This window comes from Carassius gibelio, chromosome B17, assembly GCF_023724105.1.
Source record: "Carassius gibelio isolate Cgi1373 ecotype wild population from Czech Republic chromosome B17, carGib1.2-hapl.c, whole genome shotgun sequence".
In the NCBI taxonomy this organism is placed as follows: domain Eukaryota; kingdom Metazoa; phylum Chordata; class Actinopteri; order Cypriniformes; family Cyprinidae; genus Carassius; species Carassius gibelio.
Genome location: NC_068412.1, coordinates 24,046,481 through 24,069,727, shown reverse-complemented (window position 1 = coordinate 24,069,727; position 23,247 = coordinate 24,046,481). Strand labels below are relative to the sequence as shown.

At 33.6% G+C, this 23,247-nt stretch overlaps 1 protein-coding gene across 1 annotated transcript; it reads left to right on the top strand.

Annotated features, from left to right (window-relative positions):
* Window positions 1-307: 307 nt before the first annotated feature.
* Window positions 308-22,681, top strand: LOC127976656 (consortin). The gene is made up of 11 exons (XM_052581245.1): window positions 308-409; window positions 4,817-5,225; window positions 6,411-6,553; window positions 8,993-9,023; window positions 9,331-9,417; window positions 9,484-9,595; window positions 10,830-10,851; window positions 10,982-11,075; window positions 14,615-15,156; window positions 20,458-20,599; window positions 20,696-22,681. The coding sequence occupies exons 2-11, from the start codon at window positions 4,886-4,888 to the stop codon at window positions 20,902-20,904; spliced, it is 1,722 nt and encodes a 573-aa protein (XP_052437205.1). The 5' UTR covers window positions 308-409; window positions 4,817-4,885; the 3' UTR covers window positions 20,905-22,681.
* The last annotated feature ends 566 nt before the right edge of the window (window positions 22,682-23,247 follow it).

Genomic DNA, 23,247 nt, shown 5'->3' with positions numbered 1-23,247 from the left:
TGTATATAATGTATGTACGTATAATCTCATCCACAAGGTGGCGTAGAGTACTAATATAATGATCAATGATCCCCTACAGATTTACAAATCCTACTATGACAAGACTTGGTTGATGAATAGACATGTATATATGTATGTATAAGCTAATTATTTTATATTTAGGTATATTTTATATTTATTAAATATTTAGGTTCATATACAATACACTTAATATTCATGAGAGACAGTCCTTGAGCTGAAGTACCCGGATAGTGGCGGGAGGGAGGAGTTGCGCAGGCGGCTGAAGAACCCGGATGAGTGACAGGAAAGAGCTGCGCAGACGTGCAGCAGGAACACAAACACACATCAGCCGACAGTCAAGAGCGCGGTTGCCTGTTCATCCGAATTTAACCACCTTCCCTATCGATCTGTAAGTGCTGCTGCCTCTTATTTTGAAAACATTATTCATGAAAGATAATATCCGCGTTTAAAAAGTAAAATGAAATGTGCACTTTGTTGCAATAAATGCTTGCTTCACTTATGATGCTATATATGTTAGCGATTGAATTAATGACAGCTCTCTCTGCACTATCCGCACCACCGGCACCTAATGTGATAACACTTTTGATAGAATTTTACACAAATGTGATGTGAGAAATGATGAAAGCGGCTCTTATAGAGCTTTACCCTGCTTTTATAAATAAATGTGACTGATTTTTTTTATGCACGTAGAATCGTGTGTGTGTCCGACCTATAGCTTATATGTGATGATGGACACACTGTATTACATAATATCAACATCTTTTATTTATCCAGCTGCAGAACGACCTGTGTTGGTCTCTCTTAGTTTATAAGCATCATGTTGTGATAGAAGATAATCTTTAAAAGTGAATGGTTTCTTAAGTTTAAATAATTATTTCAAGTCGTCATGTGTCAAAACAGAATGATGTGTTTTGTCTGGTTTGTTTTGCTTCCCTGAGCGAGAGATATGCATATGCAAATGTTGTTTATGTGTTAAATAACTTTCTTTGTCCTCCATATACAGGGAAATAGGTCACGATTAGGCTAGGAAAGGAATGTCATTTCAATGCATTGACTCACCATAGAGGTCACAACCCCTCCCAAAGGTCATATTTTGAGTTTACTGTTTCTAGCCTGGACTTTTCTGGTATTATCATTAATTATTATTACATAATAAGCTATAATATAGAGTCACTTGGCCATTATCATACAAGAAACCATTTCGAGGTGATGCATCATGATCCTGAACACCATGACAGGAGTTTGTTTTGTCATAATGACAGCAGCCCTAAACAGAAAATACTGCCTCAGAAGTTTAAGTTAGTAAAATGTACCATTTAGGCACAAATATGTACACTGTAGGTAATGATAAGTACCTTTAAGACAAATATGCACTCTTTAGGGGAAGATAAGGTATAAATGTGTACCCACATAACAGCTTTTGTATCTTTTTTTTCCTAAAAGTATAGAATGCAACAGTCCACTTTTTTCCATATCATTGGTTCCGTAGGATTTAAAAAAATGAGTCTTAGTTTAAAAGTTATAAACCTTGAACCAAACTAACCCCCACGAGGTAAATCACAACATTACAAACATTCATTTGAAGCAAAAAAAGTATTTGAAAGTCATACTAAAAACAAAAGGTACAATGTGAACTTAATGGCTTTAAGTTGATGAGGAAAAGAATTACAATCCCATAAAACATTGCGAATGGCATAATCAAAATGAATTTTTTAAAATACAAAATACGCTTACAAATATGTATCTCATAATCATTGCTTCATGTGAATGGGTAGGCCCTAAAATGTTCTTTTGGCTGATTTATGTGTCTGTATATGTTCTGATTGATGGATGTTTCTATGCAGATTCATGAGTAATGTAGTTCTCACCAAACAGTTATTAAAAAAAAGTTAGCTAAAATAAGAAAATAAATAAAATTAGTTGAAATAACACAGACTAATGGCTTTAACAAAAGCATATACCATCAGTTAACAACCTCATATCTCACAATAGGTCTGTCATTAAGGATTTATAAATGATCGTTCAAAATCAATTCCCTTATAGAGAAAATTAATTTTTTATTTTTAAATCCGGAGCTCAAGTGCTGCACTCTATTGCCGAGACTAACCAATTAGAATACAAACAAATTATTCCATAGAGCAGAAGTATATTTAAATATATATATAAAACATTAAGAAGGAAGTTTCAGTATTACTTCAGTTTAGAATAGAGGAAGTCAGAATAGAGGACTGATGTTAATTTCACAGATGGTTCTGATGAACGCTGTGTGCGTACGGGACACATTTGTATCTAGCTACTCCAGTCATGCTTGTTTTTCAGGATGAATAAACCCATCTCTCATCTCTCTCTCTCTCTCTCTCTCTCTCTCTCTCTCTCTCTCATTCACCCCTCAGGCTTTAATGTTGTTAAAGGAGCTAATGAGAGAGTGCAGCTGCCTTTGATTATTAATGAGCTCTCTCTTAAAAGAGGATGAAGGAGCATAGCAGCTCACATACCCAAATTTGTGCTTGCCACAATGTGACTGACCTCATGTTATTGTGGCTGTACCCTTTAAAGTCTCAACTATTAACATAAAGATCTTCTGGTGAGCTTTTTTGAATTTGGATTTTGAAATGTAAGCGGTCACAAACCCGAGACAATAGCTAGTTGTTATCGCTTCTAGTCACTCAGAATTGATAGAAAGCCCACATTCTCGTTGATTTGGTTTGGATGTGCGTAGGTGGTCACACACCGCAGGCACAGATCCAGTGGTCCTCGGCTCACTGAGTCACTGTGTTATCAGAAAAGCCAATGAACGCCTGAGGTCTGCTGTGAGTCAGTCTACACTTCTAGAGCCAAATAACATCAGGATCAGGTCCTCTTCACAAACAGCCAAGTTCTTTCTGTCTGTAGCGCCCTGGTAAATAATGAGTCATTGGTTCATCTTGTGAATTGCAACATAATGGCATTTCTAATGTATATATGCAAGACATGGCACGTTTAATTATAGGCTATATCACATTTTATCCACAATAGTAATTCAAAGTACTTAAAAAATATAAAAGATGAAAAATAAATCCAAATACTACATTAAAAAGTAAAAAATAAATAAATAAAAAGAATGTGAGCTAAAAAAATGGTACTGTGTTTATGGTTTTTAGTCCATGTCTATTAGCTTGTTAGTCATCTATAAAACTTAACTTATATTATTTAAGACTCGTATTGCAGTAGTTACATTCGTTTGTGGCCAGCTCTTAACATTTCCTTTATTTCCTGTCTTTGATATATATTTGGCAAAGAAAAGGTTAAAAAGCAGAAATTGAAATGTCTTTAGAATTGTAATTTACTTACATTATTTATCAGCCAAAGCCTTATAATATAACTTTAAATCTCTAATTCTCATTACTCTGCCCTGAAAACAATTAACACAAATTGACAGTAATTTCAATATTTGAGTGATTTGAGTATTTTAGTGGATTATATAATAGTAATTATAATCATTTAGTTTTAAAACAAACAAAACAAAAAGTAGCAAATTAAGATTTTTGGAGTGTTTTACAAAAAAATAAAAAACATTGCAGTCAGTTTCAAAACTGCAGTTTTAAATCAGTGTTACTTGATTTTTTTATTTATTATTATTTGTAAAAATGTAATAAAAATGTACAATTGCTTCAAAAGAAGTCCTATAATAAGGGTAGTATTTTATTAATTATTCAGTTTTCATTTAGGTTTTAGATTGTTTTAGTAATTTTGTCTTGCGTTTTTATCATCTTTACATATTTCTATTTATCTTGAAGTACTTCAACTTCAACTTTATATTTCAGTTAGTTGCCAACATTTATTTATTTAAATTTTACCTCTTTTTTTTTTAATACCCAGTATTTTTATATTTGTTGTTGTTTCAGCTTTTTAACAGGAATAGTATTTTACATTTTTAGTTTTTAGACAGTAATGACATTGGATTCAGCTTAGTTTGTTCACTTAATGCACATTGAACTGCCTTAAGCGTTGTCATCATACGCAGTGACCTATAAGTGTTGTAGTATTTATTCATTCATTCAGTCTGCAGCTCCAGAATCCCCCTGAGCAGATGAAAAACAAACAGCAAGTCTGCGTTAAGATCTGTAAGATGCTGGATGATATTGCGTAAGCTCTGTCATGAGACAGAATGGTAATAAGCATGATGCTTTTTCTTTTATAAAAACCCAGTGGGGACTATTATGGAAAATCTCTATGGTGTATGAATTCACTATTCAGGGGAACCAAACAATCAGTGTGTGAGTGAGTGTGAGAGAGAGAGAGAGCATATAGACTTAAGAGCATTTCCAATTCAGTATATTACAGCTGACACAGGACAGCAGTTTGGTGATATAATGTATAATCTATTAAATGTATTCCTTAAAATGTGTAATTTTTACAATGTATATTATACATTTTAAAATATATTACTTTTAAATATAATATTTAGCATATGCATTCATTTATATATATGATCGTTACTGAAACCATTTTTTTTTTTTTGAAAGAGTCTCTAATGATATCATGTGAAATGATACCAGAGCTGTACAGCTAAACAAAACATTAGCTAAAATCTATTTTGCATTTGGCCTCTGATTACTACAGCTATAAACAAATGCAAAAATTTCTAAACAGACAAAGGGACAAATCTCAAGTGTTTTGATTCATGCACTGCTCTCAGACAGCCTGAAGTAAGATCATGGGTAAACTATGAGTCAGTTCTCTTAAAGGCCAGAGAGCTCTTTACTTTTCATGATGGATCACGACCATTAACGTGTCCCACTGATTTGTTCTCCAGCGTCGTCGAGTGGCTGCGAAGTCTGCAGGGGTTCGAGTTTATCTTCATGCTCTCGGTCAGCGGGATCTCATGGATGACGGACAGTGGCAGAGCGATGGCCCAGTGAGGCGGGGAGGAGTAACTGACCCCGAGCTCCTAAATGACTCTGACTCTAGCTGCAGCCCGGTTGAGAACCTGAACCGACTGGTGGAGGAAGCGGAGGAGGTCGAACAAGGGCCCCGTGGTGGACAGAGGCCCCTCCGACAGGAAAACACTAACAACAATGGTGATGACGAAGACTATGACAGCTCCAAGGTGGAGGATGAAGAAGATGAGGAGGAGGAAGAGGTGGATAGTAGCAGTAGAGCCTACTCTCCAGAGCTGGAGGGACACATCCGAGACTCACCAGCACCCAGCCCCAGTCCCACAGGTAACAGACAATATCTGAGTTCCAGACCACGGTTTGAGAAACAACCTGCAGCATTAGCATAGATTAAGCCTTTGTTACTCATATCTGTGTGTGGTTTAGCTTTTACTTCACATTTCTGGAAAATTTCATGGACAAACAACAAGATTGTCAAAATGTTCCCCATTCACAAAGACCCACAAAAACAACTAAAATTTTGTATTATGTGACTTCTACAAATAAATCAGTTTTGATTGATGATAACAGTATCGCTTTCAAAAACTTGCATTTTGAAACCCATTTTTTTTTTTTTAGAAATTTGAAGTTTCAGGCCTCCAAAATGCTGTTTTCATGTAAATGAACAGCCATAAACCATAAAAGATTTCCATCTTTAGTCGAAAACAGTGCAATGTAAACAACCCCTTAAACTATTATTATAAAAATTGTAATTGAAATAAAGAGGAAATAAATAAATATTAAGTGCTTAACTTCAGGTTAACTAAAAATAAATAAATGAATAATAAAAATAGAAAATAAATAGATTAATTAGAGGGAAATGGTTTTCGTTTAAGATTAATTTCAGCTTATATAATTTCAGAAATTAGAAATGAAATAAAATAGAAAACTAAGTTGAAGTGCTAAAATTACTAATTCCAAAACTGCAATAAAAATAGATTATAGCTAAATAGAAATGATTAAAAATAAATAAAAACAAAAATGACTAAAACCTGAACTAAAATTAAAATTAAAATTGAGAATATATAAAAAAATATATAATTACAAATTTTAATATTATAATAGTATTGAAATAACACAGAATCAATATTTTGTACCCAACCCAAAATATGAATTTATTTAGCTTTCATACAGCAAAATTCTGTTTTTTGATGTGCCATGTGCCATGACTAAACAAATTAATAAATAAAAAACAGGTCCTATAGTACATCAAGGGAGAAACAGCTAATTACACACACACACATGCACACACACACACACAATTATAAAAAAATAACTTGACTTAATTAACTAACTGGAAATCTTTAAAAAAGTAAAGATATTCAGAATATTAAACAAAAGAAGTGTATAAATGGCACTAAAATAACACTAAACTACATTAATACAGTAAAATAAGAAGTCTATTGGTAATAATTAGCATACAGTTAGTGTCAGTGCCACCACTCAAAGAGGATGTGTTATTTGTGTTTTCAGTGTCAGAGGGGCTTGTGAGTCCTGAAGGGACGCCTCACGCTGATGCTGGATCTCCCCAGGGCTTCGCTCGCTCCCTGCTGGCGTCTCTGCAGGAGCTGGAGGAGCAGGGAGAACACCCTCTTCTGCCACAGTGCCTCCATCAGGTCTCGTACTCCTGTTCTACATCAGCTCCTCTGAGTGTGTGTGTGTGTGTCTGCTCCAAATTACTAAATGAGGTGTTAAATCGAAAGGAAATGTGAGAGATTGTGAGAAAACTAAATGTCTCATCATTCATTTGCAAACACTTGTCTGCTACTAATAGACTTTCAAACTAAAAATAAAGCATACGGCAAAAACAGTAATATTATGAAACATTATTACAATTGAAGTGGCTGTTGAGTATATTTTAAAATGCAATTTATTTCTGATGCAAAGCGGAATTTTCAGCATCACTACTCCAGTTTTCAGTGTCACATGATCCTTCAAAAATCATTTGAATATACTGATTTTATTTAATGCGTACCCTAACACTTTTGAACGGTAGTGTACTTTATCTTTAGCTAGCAAAACAATGAAAAATGTCTTTCTGCAATATACATTTGACAAAAATATGTTAAAAAAAAAACCTCGATTTTGAAAATGATGTGTGACCTAGTAACAGTTTTTGTGGGCATCTGTTCGTTGCCAGTAGATGGTGCAAACCTCTTATAACTTCAGTCTGCTTCGCTATTGTGTGTGTGCCAGAACAAGAGATGAATTCTCCTGTGCTGTTCCACATTGTTCATTAATAAGCTCATGTTAGTCTGTTGTTGCTGCTGGCCCGTGCTGATAACACTGACTGATAGCGGTACATGATGAATCTGATAGGAAGCCGGCACCTCAAAAGGTTTATTTGAGCTTGACGTTATTCAACATCTTTTACAAGAACATCTTTGCTCAGCTGGTTTAGTTTCATCCTGGGGAGAGATTTATGTGAAGCTGCAAGACGACTCTGCTGGAACTGCTCTCATTTATTTCCCTGTGGATTTTGTTCTTAAAAGAGGTTTTAAAGGCAACAAATTGGATAACTGGATTTTCTTTTGACTTTTTAAGTGCTCTGTGTAAACTCAAACATGAACAACAAAGCCCCTTCCTCAGCTCACCCAGACCATTTATTAAAAGTAAGCTGCAAAAGCAGGTCAGAAATAGTCATATGATTCATAATCATGTTAACATAGGATCAGTAAAGTATATATGGCTGTTTAGGCTGTGAACGGCAATTTGAACTATAACAAAAGACAGGATTTATTTTAATAATGCTTTTCAGTCTCACACTTTGAACACTGTTTTGCAATTCTTTGACAAAACCAGAATTGTTCATTTGCAGTTCTGAGAAGAAAATTGAGAACTGTGAGATATAAACTACCTTTTTTAATTTTTATTCCATGGTGGGGAAAAAAATAAAGGGGGGAAAAACAACAAAATTCAAAGAGGGGAGTGAGAATTGAGAGATAATTTTTTTTTAATTACCTTTATTTTATTTTTTTCCTGTGGTGAAAACAGGCTTGCATAATGTACATTTAGATTGTAGAAGATTTTAATAATGTGTGTGTGTGTGTGTGTGTGTGCTCTTGTTTTTGTGACATATCAGGACACAACTCTGTATAATGACATGGGTATGACACAGGTATTACAAGGAGAGGGTGACTTATGAGGACATAACCCATGTCCCCATTTTTCAAAATGCTTATAAATCATACAGAATTTTTTTTTTTGAGAAAGTAAAAATGCAAGTTTCCTGGGAGGGTTAGGGTTAGGTGTAGGGTTGGTGTAGGGCCATAGAATATACAGTTTGTACAGTATAAAAACCATTACGCCTATGAGATGTCCCCACGTTTCACAAAAACAAACTTGTGTAATTTTTATTAGTTTTTTTTATTTAGTAAAAATTTTATTAGAATTATTTTTAATAACAGTATTTCAACCTATTTCAGTAATTTTATTCTGTTTCCTATCATGAGCTGCTATCAGTCAATGTTATCAACACATGCCAACACACTAACACAAGCTTACTAACGAACAAAAAAAGTTTAAAATGGAGTCTGTAAATTAAGCGTTTTGGACTGAATTCATAAAAAAAAAACAGTAGAAAACCAAACAAAGAAAAGCAATGTTTTTGAATATCAGTGCTGAAAAAAAAAAAAATTCTAGAAAAACCAAGAATTAGTGCCTCGTTTATGTAGATCTCTTAGTCGTGAGCAGCCTCATGAAGATTAGATGGATGAGGAATGAAAGAGACGTGTTACTGCCACCCACTCGGTGAGACATCTCTCATGTCCACACTCAGAGAGATACACGCTGTAGTGATTTTCATCCTGCCTCTTCACTTCAACTTTACCCTGCAAGACGTCTGAAGAGAGCTGATGTCAGGAGTCTTTGCACCTCAGATAATAATAATATGCATGCAGGTGTAGCAGAATAAATCACTTTAAAAATGTACTTTAATTAATGACCTGTTTTATTTAATGTAATACATTAGAGTTATTGTACAGTGTTACCTAATGATGCTTTTCATTGTGTAATGTAATGTATAATAACTCTGGGCTAAACTCTCTTTTTTACAGATTGCAGAGTCATATATGCGTGAGGAGGACTGTATCCTTAATATTATTGTTTTTCAATTATATGATAATATAGAGGAAATGTGTAATGGTGTGTTTAAACAGCCTTTGACGCTTTTTCCATTATAGCTCCTATTTTATACCCTATTGCCTTTGTTATTGTAACTGAATCGGGGATGCTTGCGATGTTTATGGATATAATGCTGTTTATTGTATTAGATTCAGTGCATTACCGCAGCCTGTCATTGTCTTATATGATAGTATTTCACTGTTGTAAAGTGCACTGGTGCTTTGGGGTTTTCCGCTTCTTGTAGATTTTCCTCAACCAGAGCATTTTCCAGATGAGAGAGCAGTCAGGTTCATACAGTTAGAGAGACTCTATCATGAGCGTCTGCTGTCCAACCTCAACGCCCTACAGCAGCAGTGGGGTAAGTGGACTCTGGTAAACTGTTACCCAGACAGAACACCTTTTAACCTCGTCTTTATGTGATCAGAGAGAAGATGGAGTTTGGTAGGCCAGTGTCAGGACGGTCCAGAAGACAGAGAGACTGAGCTGGATGCTGAACACCTGGAGAAACTGAGACACATCTGCAGAACACACAGACAGTGAGTGCACACTGCACATGAACACTACATTAGTCTGCCACACAGATCAGGTCAACATTGTATATTTCTTTATTTGTTATTTTATTACATACTCCATTAGTTAAGCCACACAGATCAGCTCAACACTATTTTATTTTTAATTCACACCTTTTTATGCAGAAATTATTTTCTTTTATTGCACTTTACAATAGGTTAGCCACACATATTAGGTCAAAAATATTTTATATAATTTTATATCATTTTATAATTTTAAACATTTATGTGTGTGTGTGTGTGTGTGTATATATATACAGTATATGTGTGTGTGTGTGTGTGTCAGCCACAAAGATCAGGGCAACATTATTATTATTATGTTATATTATTATGTTTTTATCTATTTATTGTATTCAAATTTTTTTCATTGCACACATTATTAGTTCAGCTAAACAGATCAAGTCTTGTGATCAACTTTTTATTTTTTATTTACTTTGTTTTTATTATTTTTTTATATTGCTCTCTACAATAGATTAGCCACTTTTTTTATTTTATTTATATATATATATATATATATATATATATATATATATACATATATATATAAATTTTTTTTTTTTTTATTAATATTGTTTACATTTTATACTTTCTTTTGTTCCACAATTCATTACTTCAGCCACACAGATTGGGTCAACAATATTTTATTTTATACATGTTTTTGCTTCCCTATAAGTAAGTATTTTTCTCCACTCTTTTATAATGCATATTTTCCTAGATCAGATGTCTTACAGAGCTCTATAAAAATATGTTAGCAGTGTTGTAAATGGAGTACAAGTAAATATTTAACCTTTCGAGCCACTACCAAATTTAAGTACGGGGTAAAAGCTGTGTCTTTCTGTCCCGTTCCTCCGGGCCAGACACTTTCACGGGCAGCCACACCTGAGCTTCTCTCTTTCCCCTCCTAAATTTAGCTCGCCTGTGTCTCATTTCTGTGCTCTGGCTGCAGTTTGTAGTCCTGTAATGGTTTAAGCATATGGCCCTTTGCTGTGCTTTCAGCAATTTGAGACAAGTGCTAGAGTTTCAGTCAGGGAAATGTGCCGCGCTAATATTAGATTCCCGCTGAGTGGAGCGACCTTAGATTTGCGTCCCCTTTTAATGCATGTTGTCCCGCTACGAGAGAGATGGCGCGAGATAAAAAAAATACAGATAGCTCCTTAAGATGATTTTGACTGACACTTCACTGTTTCTTGTCTTTTTTCAGACCTGCATGGAGCGCTGATAAGGTAAGATTGCCTCTTTGATGCTCACTTTTGAAACAGTGTGTGTATATGTATGTAACTGTAATAAGAAAAAAAGAAATCCATGTTTAAAGACCAGAGGGTGAATGTCAGTGTTGTCTGCGTGCGTTCATAGTGCGAGCTGTCCAAAGTGCAAAGGAACAGTGTGATCAGAGAAACACAGGGAGGAGAGCAACACCTCAACACGCAAGAGCTTTCCTACAGCTCAGGTGAGTTTATTTCTTCAATGACAGGCCAGACCATCTAATATAGACCATCAACTACAGAAAAACACATCATCTTGGATTTAATACTTTATATGTGCTAGATGTATTTATTTCAATTTAACAGGTTAATTATCAATAAATAAAAAAACTACAACAAAAAAAAAACGATCTCCCTACCATCAGAGTAATTTCCATAATATGATGTCTGTATTTATGTATTTATTCAGTGTATTTATTCATATTTACTAAAGGAAATCCAATACTTGTTTCTTACTAATTTTGGGGTGCTGATTCCAAAAGTAGTTCCTGATTTGCTCAAGAACTAAACAGTTTCTCACAAAATATAATATGAGTCGTCTTATATTATAGCTTATGCAGAAGTAATTCCTATTTTACTTTGATCCGGGTTACAACTATGTCGAATTTTCATATGATTCATAATAATTCTTTAGATATTATTTTATTCTTAATCCTTTCAACTTTTTACTTTTGAAAGGTTTTGTCATTGAAATTTTTAATATTTGAGTGCTCTTGTATATAGGTGTAATATTAATTTTTTTTCAATATTTTTTCTAAAACCTTCCATCAAGTACAGTTTTCACACAGAATAGGTATTAAGATTTAGATTTTACAAAAAGTATGTGCATACATGCATTACATATTATATATTATTATATGTATATATTATTATATCCAAATATATACAGTACGATTTTTAAAAAAATCTTAATTTCTATTTTGTGAGAAGACACGATGGAATTTATATTGTTGGTCTCACTGTGGTTACCTCAACAGTTGTTTCAGAAAAATGTTTATTAAAAAGTAAATTCTTATGGCAAATAAAACTACTTAACATGTATTAAGTACCTAAATTGGATCAGTTTTAATTTTCTTTTAATATTAGTTGTGTACACCTAGTCACCTAGAAAGATTCTTGCATCATCCATGGACGAGGCAAACCCCATGTCCCCTTCTTCAAGCGCACACACACACACACACACACACACACACACAGAGTTAGAGTTCCCTCCTGTCCCTCCAGATCATGTCTTATTGATGAGACTATCTTTCTCAGTGGCTCTCGCAGCTGATGTGCTGCTGGGGTATGTTACCTGAACACTGCGTTTCTCGCATTGAGTTCCTTGACCCGGTTTCACTTTTACATGCCAGGCATGGCAGGACCACACACACACACACACACACACACACACACAGCCTCTACCCAGCCACCTGTTCTGGAGTGTGTTGAGCAGGCTTTCTGCTTGGCCGGGACTCCTGCAGCAGGTGCATCTTGTGCTGCACCGGTAACATCCCAGACGCACCAGTTAGAGATTGATTGCATTCACTCGTACTGCTTGTTCATGCAGAATCCTGATCCAAAAGTTCATCATAATATCATGCCCTCTGTTAGATGTCGACCTGAACTACGGTTTCTGATTGTCTGATGTTTAAATTGATCATAAAGTCATTCTAAAAATAAAATCGGTGTTTTTCGACAATTACTGAAAAAGAATATTTAGTTCAATACAGAATATGTGAATATGAATATGTCTTAAGTGTAAATTTTTTGAAATTGAGATTTATACATAATATGAAACCTAAATAAATAAGCTTTCCATTGATGTATCAGACAATATTTGGCTGATACACAACTATTTTAAAATCTGGATTCTGAGGGAGCAAAATAGTCAAAATACTGAGAAAATCGCATTTGAAATTATCCAAATGTACACTTAGCAATGCATGTTACTAATCAAAAATTACATTTTGATAAATTTACAGTAGGAAAATATCTTCATCAAACATGATCTTTACTAAATATCCTAATGATTTAGGATCATTTTGACCCATACAATGTTTTTTTGGGCGATTGATAAAAATATATCCCACCGACTCTAGAATGGCTTTGTGGTCCAGGGTCTCACACACACACACACACACATATTAAAAAGCAATTATTTTAATGTTAATGACCTTTCATAAAAATAAATAAATAGATAACTAAAAGATAAATAAAACCTTAATCTAAAATAAACATGCTAATTTGCTAAAATATTTAACGCAATTAAAGCAGGGGCGGAGCTACAGTGAGGGAGAGTGTAGTTTTTTATAAACTGACTATCAGACTGTATCGGCCTGGCACTGGTTGTTGTGTGTCTTTCTCTGATCTCTGACAGTGAGCTGTCATCACTTAGATCCTGTCTCTGAGCAGCACAGCGCCCCCTGTGCGTTTATGACCGCCAAGGGAGCAGAGAAACAGTCAACAGTGGAGTCCTGCATTATTGATTCACAGGGCTTCAGGCAGCAGGCTCAGGAAGCATCTATAGTGATTGATCGTCTGCCATCGATCTGTTCTGTTGTACACAAGGCTCTGATGGTCATATGACCACGCCGCCATTCAATCCAAAGAAATCAGACATAGTACACCATACTATTCATGCTATTTTTTCCAGCATTTTTCATATATTTATTATAATTTATTATAAGTATATTAATATACTAATTAATATTTTAATAATATTTATTTATTATTTATTTATTTTGAGTTAAATAATGTATAATTATTGTTTGTTTTTATTTTAAAATAATTGCATTAAAAAAACTAATATATTCTAAAACGTTATAGTTATATATTAGGGGTGTAACGATTATTCGTTATGGATCGATACATAGATACGATGCATCGATGCCACACGTAAAATATTGATATCTGTCATTTAAATGGCACTGTCCACATTTTCATAAAATGTCCGTCCAACGCGTGCATGCTCACTCAAACTCATGTATCAGGAATCAATATAAGGACTGCCCGAAGGGAAAAGGTGAGCATTAAAACACTCTGGTTTATTGGCGGAGCAGTTGAATGCTGTGTGAGAAGTTTTCAGCGCAGAAGTGCTAGCTCGCAAACAGACAGCTGCATCTAGACTGTGTGAATGCTAAATTGTAAAACCTGAAAAGCACTGTTTATTGAACTTGTGTTTTTGTTGTACTGTATTTATTTTCTGCTAAATGATAAATGTTCTTGTTTTATATTTTGGTTGCAGGTGCGAGTTAATAAAAATGTAGATGGTTGTTTATAATAGATATATAATATCAAAATATCGATATCGGTCGATATACTCCTGTATCGAGTTGAATCGTAATCATATCGTATAATATTTTGAGATATCGAAAAATATCATATTGCTGGGTATGAGAATCGATATCGTATCGTGACGAACCATCCGATTTCACCCCTTATATAATACAAAATGTAAGGTTTCTTTAAATAGTTGTAATTTTTATAATATTTAATTAATAATTATTATATATTAATTATTATAAAAATTAACTTTGTATTGTTTTATATGCAGTATATAAAATAATAAATATATATTAAACAAAAATATTTTAACAATATTCTAAAATAATAGTAACAATAATTATTACAAATATTAAACCTAAAAAAATAGTTTTTTTTTAAATTCAAATTAAATATTTGTAATAAAAAAAAAGTTATAATTAGTTTCATATAAACCATCTTCTCTCTTAATCTAAAACAGGGAAGGTTATGGAGGATCGGAGTACATCTGAGGCACAACAGGAAGTCATCCAGCATGAAGATTGTAGCAGCACCGCCCCACAATCCAACCAGAGTGAACAGCAGCATGACCCCTCCTCCTCCTCCTCCTCCTCCTCCTCCTCGGCTGTGACGGACAGCTCCTCCTCTCCAGCCTGTGAGGATGCAGGAGCAGAAGAAGAGAGTGTAAGCATGGAAGCTTCCCACAGGGATGCAACACCAATGGACACTGCTCTACCAGGCAACATGGAGGCCCAGCCCGTGACGGAGGAAACGGGGGACACTGTGGATACGGGGCAGGATATGGTGGAGTCCGTCCAACACACTAAGCAGGAAGATGGAGGGGAGGAAGAGGAGGCTTTGATGCTGGAGGAAGGAGGAGCAGATCAGCTGCCTCTGGAGCGGGAAACTCCTGAGAAAACTGCAGAGTTGGATCTAGAGGAGAATGGGAACGGGGTGGAGTCGCTTGATATTATGAATGTGTCCATGCTGGATGACTTGGCCAAACGCATACAGGTGGAAGAGGTAAGTGACAGATTTTCACTCAATTTAGTTCAAATGACAGAGGCTTATTTGTTGTTTTGTGCTTGGCATGGCTTTGTTTTGAGAATTGGTTTGATTTCTGACCAGATTAGTTTTAAAGGTCTTTCTAATTAGGCCCTTAAAGCACTTTGCTGATTCTTAGAGTGGTAACACTTAATATTCTGCATATGTTGTGAGTAGTATGCAAATCTGAGAGATATTTATTATAGGGAAAGTGTGTCCCTGTACTGCTAGCGACAGTTTAGCGTTTAGTTTAATCAATAAAAATACAACAACCTATAAATGACTTAAATAACTGTCCATATTGTAAGTTGGGATAATGGAAAGTGTATTCATTGACAGAAAAAAATGGCATACCTCACCCTTTAAAGTGCATTGTTGTGGAACTTGAACTATGAAACTATGATAACATCCAGTGATGTCATAGTGATGTCATCTTGCATCACCTCTTGCTACTTTAGTCAATGACTGAATGGAATATTCCAGGTATCATAAATCCCTTTCCAACTATAACAGTATTACCAATGTTAAAAGGACAATTTTGCATCTAATAATATCTTAAAATAAGACCATTTATTTAAATTATCTGTACAAAAAGAATTTAAAGAAGTTCAAGCATAATATTTTTTGTTTTAGTAACACAATTGCATGATTTTATTTAACACAAGAGACATAACATAGACTCATATTATTTATATAATTGATAATTTATTTAGATAATTGTAAAAAACAAATCTGTACAAGTCATAATTGTCTGTGATAACCGACCGCTTGTCTCAATGGTTCTTAAAGTGATAGTTCACTCAAAAAAAATGTTAATTCTGTCATTTACTCACCCTCATGTTATTCCAAACCTGTACAAGTTGTTTTCTGCAGAACATAAAAGAATGTTTTGAAGAACGTTGGTAACTAAACCATTTTGGTGACCGATGACTTCTATAAAGATATCTTTTTTTATGTTCCACTGAAGAAAGAACGTGCAGAAGTGATGACAGAAATCACTTTTTGGGTGAACTGTCCCTTTAACTTGTAATGAACCAAGAACACATCATTAGCGACTCACATAGAAGCGTGATGCGTTTTTGGATTATTTTCTTGGTGTGCTTGTTTTTTTTAAGCTCAGCTTGTATGATCTCAAGTCCCGGCCCCTCTTTTATTTCTTGTAAGTTATGGAGGTAAGAAGGCGTCTGATAAGAGCATACATAATAGATGTCGGAATCTCAGTAGTGATTGGGAGAGCTGGGTGACCTGAAGGGTGACCTTTCCCCTGAATGTCAGAGCTGAATGAAAATGTAACAGGCAGCAGTGTGATGATGTCATAATGACACTTCCACCCTCAATGAGACAATCAACAATGGAATCTGGACCACCGATCTCTGCCAGCACAATACAGGCTTTCATGAGGCCAATATCCTGTGTCTTAAACGCTTTTGTGCTCTGTTCCCAAACATGTGATGTGCTGTTTCTTGGCGGGGGGGATCTTGATTTCAGGACTAGTATATAACGCGGCATCTTGTGTTAGTTTAGTGCTTTCAATATAAAACTGTTATTCAAACGTTTGAGGTCGGTAAGATAAAAGAAAAACAAAAACATTTGTGTAACATTTTTACAGTTTAAAGTAACTTTTATAATCAAATATATTTTTACATGTAATTTATTCCTGTAATGTAAAGCTGAATTTTCAGCATCATTACATGATCTTTCAGAAATCAATATGCTGATCTGCTGCTCAAGAAACATTTCTTATTATTATCAATGTTGAAAACAGTTGTGCCGCTTAATATGTTTGTGGAGCAGTGATAAAAAGTATTAATATCGTAAAAAAAAACTTTCTGGTTGCAGCTGTCATAGATGTCACACCCCCTCCCCCCTAAATAAATAAATAAAATAAAAATAAAAGATAAATTAAATTAAATTAAATATATATATTTAAAAAAATTATATAACCTGTTTGACTCTCTTTATTGTGTGGAATACAAAAGAGGATATTTTGAAGAATGTTGTGGTGCCGTTGACTTTTAAGACATTTCTCAAAATATCTTCTTTTGTGTGCAAGAATAGATGTTGCATGAGAGTTGTGATTCAACAATGATAGCGTTTATCAGCACACACGTGGATTATGACCTTCAGCCTGCACCGTCAATTGTCAAATCTGTTGAGTTCGTTAAAATGGTTTGACTTTTGAACATTTGTCTGAGCTTTCCCTTTTCCCTTTTGATGCTTTTTAACCAGATAGAACCTACTGACCTGGAAATCCATGCATTAAAACATGCAATACTCATTATTTATCGGTTCATTTGTAGTAGACTTGTCCAGAACAAGTACACAGCACTGCCAGAGTATGATATCCCATCAGCACTGCTGACATTTGTCCAAGCACATTCAAAAGTTTAGCCTGTGAGATTTGTTTTTAAACGTTTTTTAAATCTCACTAAGGCTGTATTTATTTGATCAAAACTAAAGTAAAAAGAGTCATATTGTGAAATATTATTACAATATTGTTGTTACAGTTTTCTATTTTAATACATATCATCACATGATCAAATAACTGTTCATTCTATCTTTAATTCCAAGTATCTCTGCTGTATCTGTTCACTCAGTAATGAATGATGCAGCAGTGGACATGGATTTAATCTGAAGCTCTACAGCTGACCCTATGTGTTGTAGATTTACACAATCTTGTCTTGCATGTCTGGTCAGTGATGGAGTTACTATGGCCATTTGTGATTTATAATGCTGAATGACCACAGACAGAGCAAACATTGGTGACATTGGAGCAAACGTGATGTTTTTTCTATACAGGTGCGTCATCCGAGTGCATTCGAGGAGGTGAAAACTTTCATTAGCGATGATAAGCGTGTTATTCTTGGGCTGTTCTGCTGATTGCTCACAGTTAATGGTCCACTTCATGATAGGCTCACCACATTGTGGTGTGTTTAGAAGTCTAATTACTCAAGTGTCATTTACTCAAGTGATTAATGCATCTGTAATTAGTCCTATTAATTTGTCACGCTGATTATGCGCTTTGTATTTCCTAAAATAAGTTCTTTTATTAGAGATTTAAAGCAAAACATTTTGAGTTTAACATCCAAGCCTATAGTTAAGTGTTAAAGTATAGTTAACCTCTACTTTGTTACATCAATGTATTTAAGCTTTTTAATGAAACGGATAGTTCTGTCGCTAAAGTTGGATTAGAGATCTTCAAAGAACATTAGATGTGAACAACACCCTTAACCATGGTAAAACACATCCTCATGTGCCTTATTGCTTTAGTAGTTTTATTTTGGACATTTAATAAGTGTTTAGTGGTACAGTGAGCTCTGCTCTCCTGCTTTTCTTTGTGGAATTGAGTCATTCTGTTCTGTTTGGCTTCAGTCTCTCCTGATAAATGTAACTGCTATGATATGATGGAGCAAAAATAGAGAACTATAATTGCAGTGCTTGAAAATTTGTTTTCATTGGGACAGATCCTGCCAAATATGGAAGCTGTCAGGGTGAAATAAGTGGACAGCAAGGGTTTTAATAAAAAACAAGCCTGCTAGTATTTTACAAATGAGAATGAAATAAGAAAACAACCTAATGGTGTCAATGTAAAGTAGTTCCTCTGTTAATTAAGTGTTTTTTTTTCTCTTTACTTTGTTGTTTACTTAGTGACTCTCTAGCTTTTATTTTATTATTTTATTTTACCTTTTAGTAATTTTATGTGCTTTTGTATGTATATATATTTCTGAATTAAAAATATAACAGAAAATAAAATAAAGCTAACAAAATGTAGATAAAAAAATGTATATATATATATATATATATATATATATATATATATATATATATATATATATATATATATATATAAATATATATAGCTTTATTTTATTTTCTGTTTTAGTATATTTAGAAATTTAGCGTACACATTTTATTTCAATAAATTTCATTTATTTATTTTTTCCATTTCTAATTTTTAAGTTTTCATTTATTGATATTTTATTTCAGCTCATTTCAATTCAAATATATTTTTAATTGTTTTACTTATAGTTTAAGTTAACAATAATGACACTATGCAGCCTCTCTCACGTCATTATATATTCAGATTTATTCATGGAATTCAGTATTGATTGGTCAGACCACAGCTCTTTAGAATGTCCACTCATTCTCAGTGCTGATTGGTCTTTAACAGTTTGACCTCTCTGTGACCTTTTCCATTCCTTGGTGGCCGATGTAACATTACTGAATCTCTTTCCTCACCATCTACAATACTTTCATTCTAATGTCCATAATTTATGAAGAGGGGTAAAGCCAATGGATTCCAGCTCTTTCCTGAATAGTAAAGAACATGTATAATGTATTGTTTTATTTTTTAAAACAGCAGCACTTATTTAGTATTATAATTTATTTTATCCCATTAAGAATGACTGAGAATAATTTTTATTCCATTCAGAATATTTACTTAATGAACGATGATTCTGATACATCATTATTTTGTATGTAAAGAGAGAACAACTTGAAATTAAATGTCTCAAAAATGTTTCTAATGTTTTAATGCATTTAAGAAAAAGCATTCATTTTAGTATAATTAAGATACCATTATAGTTTTTGTGCTTTTTTTATACATTTATATTTTTTGTCTGTATATTTTTTATAAATTTATAAAGTTATTTTTTAGTTTTTCTTATGACATCAGGTTAAACTAAGTGTAAATGAGAAATGTAGCCTTGTCCATTTGCTGAATTGAATTAAGTTTAATCAGTGTATTTTAATAAACCTGATTTGCATAAACTCTTTAAAATATTGTCTTTTTCACTGTGATATACAACTATCAAATAAAAGAAAATTTTAAATCTTAAATATAAATAAATGTTACAATTATAAACTGTAGATCTTCATGTGGGTTTGTAGTTTTTATATGTATTTTAACATTTATTTATATTTTAGTAAACAAATTAATAAAACCTAAAAAGCATTTATATAAGAAAGTGCTTATTTTATGGAAGTCTGACAATTGGGAATTTTTCTTCTTAAATCAGAAAGAAAAAAAAAAACACTAATAATAGTAATTTGGTAAAACGCTGTATTTTACACTCTGAACCCTACATCCAGGCAGCCAAAAAAATACATTAAAAAAGGCTGGGTCTTACATACACGAGCAATGCATTTCCTGCCCACTCAGCTCATAGTGACATCTAGTGGGTGAAGTATGTTAGTGGAGAACACTTCCTAATTTTCAGGATACACTATAAACCTGTAAATCCAGGAGTCTTTCTCAGTAACCTGCCCTCTGTCTTTCAGATCACTCCAGCTGCTGGTCTTGTGTCGATCTTGAAGAGAAGAGCCTCTCTGGAAGGAGCCACCAGCTCTGTCCCTGCCGCCCCTAAACCCATTTCGAAGCGTAAGGTCCGTTTCCGAGAGCCTGACGAGGGCCTGGACCACGGTAAGAACTGCTATTGGTTTCTAAAAACTCATTTTTGCAGTATTCAAACTGACCATGTTCTGATTCTACACTGATTTGCTTATTTGCAATATGCAGATGAGGTGGGCGGAGACTCCTGGCTGCTCCTCCTTTTGTTGTGCTTGGCTACCGTGGTGATCAGTGTGGGCGGGACTGCGCTCTACTGCACTTTCGGAGACGCCCAATCCAGTGTGTGCACAGACTTTTTCCATAACATGGATTTCTACATCGGACGAGTGCAGAGAGGCATGGATGAGCTCAAACACTGGCTGTCCCCGAGCTCATAGCAGGACGGGGCGACTCGTTTCTTCTTCTCTGTAGCCTCCGTGATCTTTAATGCTGAGATATCCTGGTACGTAGGCCTTTGCTGGGTCACGCTGTCACGGATGAAGCCCAATCGAGGCGATGTCCGGCCCCTGGAAGGCACAGGAAACCACTTTGGCCAGTTTTTGACTCAAGTAGCCCACTGTTTACTGCCATCAACTGAACCTCATGTGAAAAGACTTCATTTCTAGTGTCTTAAATCAAAACCTTAACACTTGGTTGACAGAGTTTTGTCTTTTATTCATTGGAAAAGTGAATTACCATCATGGTACTTAAGATATAATAATGGACATAATCATCTGTAGCCTGGACGTAGCATTTTCCTGTGATGGGCTTGAATGGACTTATGGAAAGATGTTTTTAGGTACAGGAAAGCAATACATGTATATTGAGGAATTACAGATATAGATATAGTTATAGATAGATATAAAGTCAGCAAAGAGGCAAATCTCGGTTATCATAGTTACTCAATTATTAATCTAGGGGGGGAAATAATTTTCCAGTAGATTCTACAATATTTTGATCATTAATAAAAAGTTAAATCACTGAAGATGATCAATATATTTTATTTCAAACAGTTGAGCCGGTCATATACCATCCATCAAACTGAATTTCCTTTGTATGTTATAATTATTATTATTTTATGTAATTATTATTACTGAATGATTTGTATTTATGCGTAATTTATTCGGTGTGCTGGTTGAAATAAATTATGATAAAATCATAACTAGTAAATATTAAATTTTAAATTATATATATATATATATATATATATATATATATGTTATAGTTATGGTTATTGAATTATAAGTGTATTTCATATTTTATATAAAAATATATTTGATCATATTTTATATAAATTGCACACAATTTATTATTATATATATATGTGTGTGTGTTTTATGGGGTAAAACAGCCAAATCTATTAAATATGTCACTTTCCACATAGAAATGAATTGGCAACTATGCTAACCAGGATTTGTTTTCTCCGGGTTAAACCAGGCCTCCAGTATATAACCGTATTTAGCAATGGGAAGCTTTTAAGATGAAACTGGTACTAGAACGAGAATGTCATATGATTTTGATATCATTTGCTCAGGCATGTCTCTTAACAGTTATTGCAATCATGATGTTTAAATCCATTTTCTTTTTTTTCTAAACCATGACCTGTGTTATTTCTTCTTTGGTTATTGTTATCAGTGCACCCTGTGTTTATTCTACCGAATCTGTGTCTTGAACTTCTTTTATGTTTCCTTCTGAAGCACAGTCTTACTATGGTAATGTCAACATAAGTCTGCAGTAAATGAAGTTAAATTAATGTGTAGATTTAACACATAGATGTCAGTTTGCTGTGTTCTGCTCAAGTGCATGAACGTACTTGGCGAGAACTGTACAAGTTTATTGTTTTTTATTTGCATGTTGTCTGGCTGGTTCAGATGACTGTTGAATGTCTTTATTGTGTGAGTTTTCAGTATTTATTTAATGCAAAGCCAGGTCTTTTAGAATCACACGTTCTGGTGCATGCACTCTTTTACTGTCTGTACAGAGACAATTTGAGACTTTGCAACTTATATTTGTTTTACTTCCTTTTGATTTTGTGTATATATCATGTGATGGTTGTTGTATTTCTTAATTGTATGGTTCAAATCTGTTTAGTTATTGTCTCGGGGTGGAATTTCAAAAGAGGAGATCTCTTTTGACCAAAAATGCCTCGTGAATAAATCTTATTGTTGAGATTGAGGAGTTTCTGTATCATTTAAATGAAGTTCAGAAGCTTGGAATTGAGTTTTCTTTATATATATATATATATATATATATATATATATATATATATATATATATATATATATATAAATTATATATATATAATATATAGAAATTTAATTAAAAAAATGAATGGAGTTTTCTTATATATATATATATATAGATAGATAGATATATATATATATATATATATATAGATATATATATATATATATATATATATATATATATATATATATATATATATATATATATATATATAAAGAAAACTCCATTCATTTTTTTAATTAAATTTCTATTTTACATATTGAATATCCTGGCAAAATGTTGTTTTACAGAAGAAAATGGGTTTTAAATGTGCTGACTAAATTATGTACCTGCATACCAAAGTCTGTACTAACAATTAAAATATAACAATTATGTAATTTATCTTATTATGACATAGTGGATATATTAAATATTTAAAAATACACTAATGAAAATAAGTAAATTGTTGTGATAATACAAACAATTTATTGCATTCCCAAGAAAGTTCTAATAAT